The sequence below is a fragment of the Cygnus atratus genome, unplaced genomic scaffold, assembly GCF_013377495.2.
Source record: "Cygnus atratus isolate AKBS03 ecotype Queensland, Australia unplaced genomic scaffold, CAtr_DNAZoo_HiC_assembly HiC_scaffold_284, whole genome shotgun sequence".
Taxonomy (NCBI): Eukaryota; Metazoa; Chordata; class Aves; order Anseriformes; family Anatidae; genus Cygnus; species Cygnus atratus.
The window spans coordinates 2171-8000 of record NW_026109876.1 but is presented as its reverse complement, the minus strand read 5'-3'; the positions used below and the strand labels follow the sequence as shown (position 1 = coordinate 8000).

The 5830-nt window shown below is 48.9% G+C and overlaps 1 protein-coding gene across 1 annotated transcript; it reads left to right on the top strand.

Annotated features, from left to right (window-relative positions):
• Window positions 1-7: 7 nt before the first annotated feature.
• Window positions 8-3392, top strand: LOC126913692 (myosin heavy chain, skeletal muscle-like; the record flags this gene model as incomplete). The annotated part of the gene is made up of 10 exons (XM_050716735.1): window positions 8-127; window positions 216-381; window positions 554-678; window positions 837-1145; window positions 1312-1515; window positions 1801-1926; window positions 2021-2191; window positions 2278-2382; window positions 2521-2616; window positions 3237-3392. Coding segments are annotated over 10 exons (1578 nt in total), but the record flags the coding sequence as incomplete, so codon positions are not given.
• Window positions 3393-5830: the final 2438 nt, after the last annotated feature.

Below are 5830 nucleotides of genomic sequence, written 5' to 3'. Positions count from 1 at the left end.
CAAATGTGCTTCCCTGGAAAAGACAAAGCAGAGGCTGCAGAACGAGGTGGAAGACCTGATGATTGATGTGGAGCGAACAAATGCTGCCTGCGCAGCTCTGGACAAGAAGCAGAAGAACTTTGACAAGGTATTCTGGCCCCTGGCCCTGTGCTTCCTGGGCAGAGCATTCCTTCACAATTGCCACATCCATACTCACACCCTGTTGATCTGCCCAGATCCTGGCAGAGTGGAAGCAGAAGTATGAGGAAACACAGGCTGAGCTGGAAGCTTCCCAGAAGGAGTCTCGCTCTCTCAGCACGGAACTCTTTAAGATGAAGAATGCCTATGAGGAGTCCCTGGACCACCTGGAAACGCTGAAGCGTGAGAACAAGAACTTGCAGCGTAAGTCCCTAGCCCTCTGCTGCTGGCCAGGCTTTCCCCCAAGCTTGTCCACCCACCACTCCACACGGGTGTGTGCCTGCAGTGATGAGAAGAGACCTGTCACCCTGGTGTGTGAGGGCCCTTCCCTTTATGCCCTATGTCTGACCATGCCTTGTTTCACCCTTCCCTACAGAGGAGATTTCTGACCTCACGGAGCAGATTGCAGAGGGAGGAAAGGCGATCCACGAGCTGGAGAAAGTCAAGAAGCAGATTGAGCAGGAGAAATCTGAAATCCAAGCCTCCCTAGAGGAAGCTGAGGTACAAAGTGCTAATGAACGGTGTCCAGACTGAAAGAATGGGAACAGAAATCCGCAGATGTGGCAGGAAAGCCAAACTGTATTTCACGTGGTATTGTATTAGAGATTACTTAGAAAGCAAGCCATAGTTTTATTCACTGTTCCTACTAACTTGTCCAGGCCTCCCTAGAACATGAAGAGGGGAAAATCCTGCGCCTCCAACTGGAGCTCAACCAGGTCAAGTCTGAGATTGACAGGAAGATAGCAGAGAAAGATGAGGAAATCGACCAGCTGAAGAGAAATCACCTCAGAATTGTGGAGTCCATGCAAAGCACCCTGGATGCTGAGATCAGGAGCAGGAATGAAGCCCTGCGGCTGAAGAAGAAGATGGAGGGAGACCTGAATGAAATGGAGATCCAGCTGAGCCATGCCAACCGTGTGGCTGCAGAGGCACAAAAGAACCTGAGAAACACACAGGCAGTGCTCAAGGTATAAACCAAAGTATGTGCACGCAGGCATCTATCTTGCCTCATGTTACACCAACATCATAACTGTACAAATAATTTATTAAAAGAGCAGGGAATGTCTCTGATGTCTCTGTCCAACAGTGCTGCAGTGATCAGCCACCTCATAATCTCTCTTTCCTCTCTTACAGGATACTCAAATACACTTGGACGATGCTCTCAGGACGCAGGAAGACCTGAAGGAACAGGTGGCCATGGTGGAGCGCAGAGCAAACCTTTTACAGGCTGAAGTTGAGGAGCTGCGGGCAGCCCTGGAGCAGACGGAGCGGTCAAGGAAAGTGGCTGAGCAGGAGCTTCTGGATGCAAGCGAGCGTGTGCAGCTCCTCCATACCCAGGTCGGATACTTTGCTGGAAATGAATCCCACCCACAGGAGATAACATAGAATGAGATTGCTATGTATCTTGCTAGTTGCTATGCATCTTACCGTGTACGTATTTGAAGAGCAAAGCTGTGACATGACCAGTCCAGCCAGGCACACGTCTGGTTTGCCGCTAGGGCTTTAAAGAGGACCTTTGAATCCTTTAAATTAAAGACTTGCATAAACATTACTCTCACTCCCAACTCTTGATGTGGAGTTGTTAGATCTGACAGTACAAATCCTATCCTTCCTGTTGCACAGAACACCAGCTTGATCAACACCAAGAAGAAGCTGGAAACAGACATCGTGCAAATTCAGGGTGAAATGGAGGAGACAATCCAGGAAGCCCGCAATGCTGAAGAGAAGGCCAAGAAGGCCATCACAGATGTGAGTTGGGGCACTCTGTCACTGAGGATGGTGGATGTATCCTCCCCCAAAATGTCTTCGGCCCCAACCTGGCTTTGCTGCTTTGCCTCTCCAGGCGGCCATGATGGCGGAAGAGCTGAAGAAGGAACAGGACACCAGTGCCCACCTAGAGAGAATGAAGAAGAACCTGGACATGACGGTGAAAGACCTGCAGCACCGTCTGGATGAGGCTGAGCAGCTGGCACTGAAGGGAGGCAAGAAGCAAATCCAGAAGCTGGAGGCCAGGGTGCGTAGGGATGGTATTTGTGCACAAGCGAGCATGTCATGAAGGGAGCCACCTGGAAAGCTCCAAACATGGGCTTCTCATTGCAGGTGCGGGAGCTGGAAGGGGAGGTAGATGCTGAGCAGAAGCGCAGTGCTGAAGCCGTGAAGGGTGTGCGCAAGTACGAGAGGAGGGTGAAGGAGCTGACCTACCAGGTAAGGCAGGAGGCGTCTTTGTGCTGACGCACCCTTCTCACAGAAAGCCAAAGCATTTTTCCGTGAACTCCAAGAGGACGTTTTCTGGTGGCGTGGGGAAACCAACTCTCTCTCTTTCCTGCTTACCAACCACTCTAGTCTGAGGAAGACCGGAAGAACATCCTCAGGCTCCAGGATCTGGTGGACAAGCTGCAGATGAAGGTGAAATCCTACAAGAGACAAGCTGAGGAGGCTGTAAGTATTGCTTGGAGAATGGCCATGAGCACCCTTCCATCGGGGCAGCACAGTCATTGAGATGAGCACGAATACAAGGAAAGAGGCATGAAAGTAACTCCAAAGACACAACAGTCTTGGCCACGTGGTTCATTCCCGTGTCAGCAGGCCTCGCCTTCTTCTGGCCATGCTGCACTCAGGGATGAACCAAGGGTTATTCTGCTGCCTGTTTGATTCAGGAAGTCAGACCAAAATTCCTGAGGGCCTCGTCCATTGACTGAGAAGCTCGTGAATCTCTGACGCTGGTAACAGCACAGGGTTTCTGAGTCTTTCTCAACCTAATAAACCACATGGAAAATTGGGCACCGAGTAGTGGGAGAATAAGCACACAAAATGAGAACACCACGTGACAGAATTGCTCCTCAAGAGTGACACAGTACAGGTGCAGTTTGCAACAGTGGGGTCCTGAATAAGGGAGGATGATGAGCTCTTTGAGAGGTTTCTGGGTCAGCAGTGGTAGGTAGGAGACAGGAGGTCTGTGCTTTCTCCGCGTAATCACCAGAGCCCCTCAAGGCCCAGACGCATGAGGAGTGAAACCCCTGCCCTGGGCTCTTCACCACCAACTCCCTCTCCCCACACAGGAGGAGCTGTCCAATGTCAACCTCTCCAAATTCCGCAAGATCCAGCACGAGCTGGAAGAAGCCGAGGAGCGGGCCGACATTGCAGAGTCGCAGGTCAACAAGCTCCGAGCGAAGAGCCGGGAGTTTCATGGCAAGAAGATAGAAGAGGAAGAGTGAGGATGTCGTGTGGCAGCAAAGTGGCCTGAGGGATGCACAAAATGTGAACCCTCTGTCACTTCTTCCATAATTGGGATTTGTAGCCCCCTGCATACATAGGGAATAAAGTCTGTAGATTACTTCACGTACCCACCATGAGCATTAGTTGTCATCTGCTTCTCTTTTTACTGGTTAGGTCTGTATCATCATTTGTTTTTGGGCGCAGTTTTGGTTATAGCCTCTGTATACCAACATCACGGTACAGCTTTCTGTCCCCTAGTTCCCGATGGCTCATCCCTTCTATATCACTTAGGGACTGGGGCAAGATTGCAAGTGGCAATTCAAAGGCAGAGAAATCACAATAGTAGTTCCTGATAGTGACTTCTTCCAGTTCAGCCTGCTTACGGTTTGGTCCCAAACCTCTGGTGTTATGTTTGCCCATACAGCGCCTCAATCGCCTTCCAGTTGTGCAGCAAGCAACAAAACAGTTAACCTAGACAATGTCAGGTGTGAACTGCTCTTTTAGCTAGCCACTTTGGAAGGCGGATTTGTGGAGGGCCGATAACTGACAGAGTTTATGTTTTGTTGGGAAGCTGATATAAGGTGCTCTTTAGCCTCCAGTATGTTTGCTTCATTAATTTGGTTAGATGGGGTTGGGGGACTGTGAAGACTGTTGTGCCCTTCCGAAGAGATGAACCCTGTTAAGTTCAAGTCCACCTTATATCGGGATCAGCACAGAATCCTTTGAAAGGGTAGATAAGCCTGTGGATGGGGAGACCCATGCAATAAAACCCATGGGGATTCCCAAACCCTTTCAGCAAGGTCTCCCAACAAAGGTTTTGGCAGAGAGAGGAAGCCATGGGATAAGAAGGAACCTTCTCGCCTGTCTAAATAATCCTCAAAGACACAGAACGAAGGAGGAGTTATCTGTGAGTGGTCTGTGCTGCCAAGCTATCCATAAAGCAACCTGAAGAGGTGCTGAGCGGGAAGGTGCGCAGTGTTTCCTGATGAAATAATACCATTCCAGGCAGTAAGGCCAATGACTGATGCCTAAGAACCAGAGAAGGCTTTAATGGCACTGAACAGACAGACATTAAAGATAGCATACAAAATTCAGTACAGTTAAAAAGAGGCACTTGGGGGAACATAACGCAGTGTCACATACAAACGGGTGGACACTAAGCTGACGATTACTGGTCAGGAGCAAGCTCTTCCACATGTGCTGGATAACTGCGTGAAGACATCAGCTCACATCTCAGCAGTCGTAGCAAAAGGCAAAATAAAAAGAGTCAAACTGATTTTGCAAGGAATTATGAGTGGGCACAACAGAGACAACGATCACTCCACTGCATTGTGATCAGAAGTGTGATGACATTTTGAATACCACTCACAGTCTGATTCCTCCCATTTTTAAAAGGGCGCAGAAGGAGCAGAAAACATTCCAAAGGTGATGAAGATGACCAGATGCAAGGAACAGCTTCTATAGGAGGACCAATTAGGCAAACCCAGAAATTTAAAATAGTCAAGCAGACAACCAAGTGAGATACAAAACAGACGTATAAAGCTGGCACCATGTGGAGAGGCCTGAGAAGGATCAACATTCTAACTGGCTCTGGCTTTAAAAGATACAGGAGAGTGTGGACGTTGCAAGGTGGGGGACAGTGTGTGTCTGTGTCCTTTTGGGGGCCAGAAAATGTGGTTCCAGTCAGAACACACCCACCAAATCAGGCCCGAGGACACACAGGGATAAAAACAATTGTTGAATCCCACTGTTTGTGTGCAGGGAAAGTTTGGCTTGTGTGCTGCTTTTACCTGAGATAGAGTTAATTTTCTTAGTAGTGGCTCATATGGTGCTATGTTTTGGATTTGTGATGAAAACAGTCTTGATTAGTGTTACACTGATGTTTTAGCTGTTGCTGAACATTGCTTACGCAGTGTCAAGGTCTTTCCTGTTTCTCCCGCTGCCCTGCCAGGAAGTAGTCCTGGGGTACACAAGATGCTGGGATAGGAAACAACCAGGACAGCTGACCCCAATGGACCAAAGGGACGTCCCATGCCATATAATGGCATGCTCAGCAATGAAAGCTCGGTGAAAGAAGGAGGAAGCAGGGACATTCAGAGTTACATCATTTGTCTTCCTGAGTAAACATTACACATGATGAAGCACTGCTTTCTCTGGAAATGGATGAATATCTGCCTGTTGATGGGAAGCAGTGAATGAATTCTTTGTTTTCCTTTGCTTGCACACTCAGATTTGCTTTACCTGTTAAACTGTCTTCATCTCAACCCACAAGCTTCCTCACTTTTAGCCTTCCAATCCTCTCTCCCATTCCCCTGTGGGGGGAGTGAACAAGCATCTGTGTGGTGTTTAGTTGCCTGCCAGGGCTAACTCACAGCAGCTGGCTACAGTAATGGCACTACTGGACTGTCCGAGGCTAAGAAACACATGGGAGCATTAG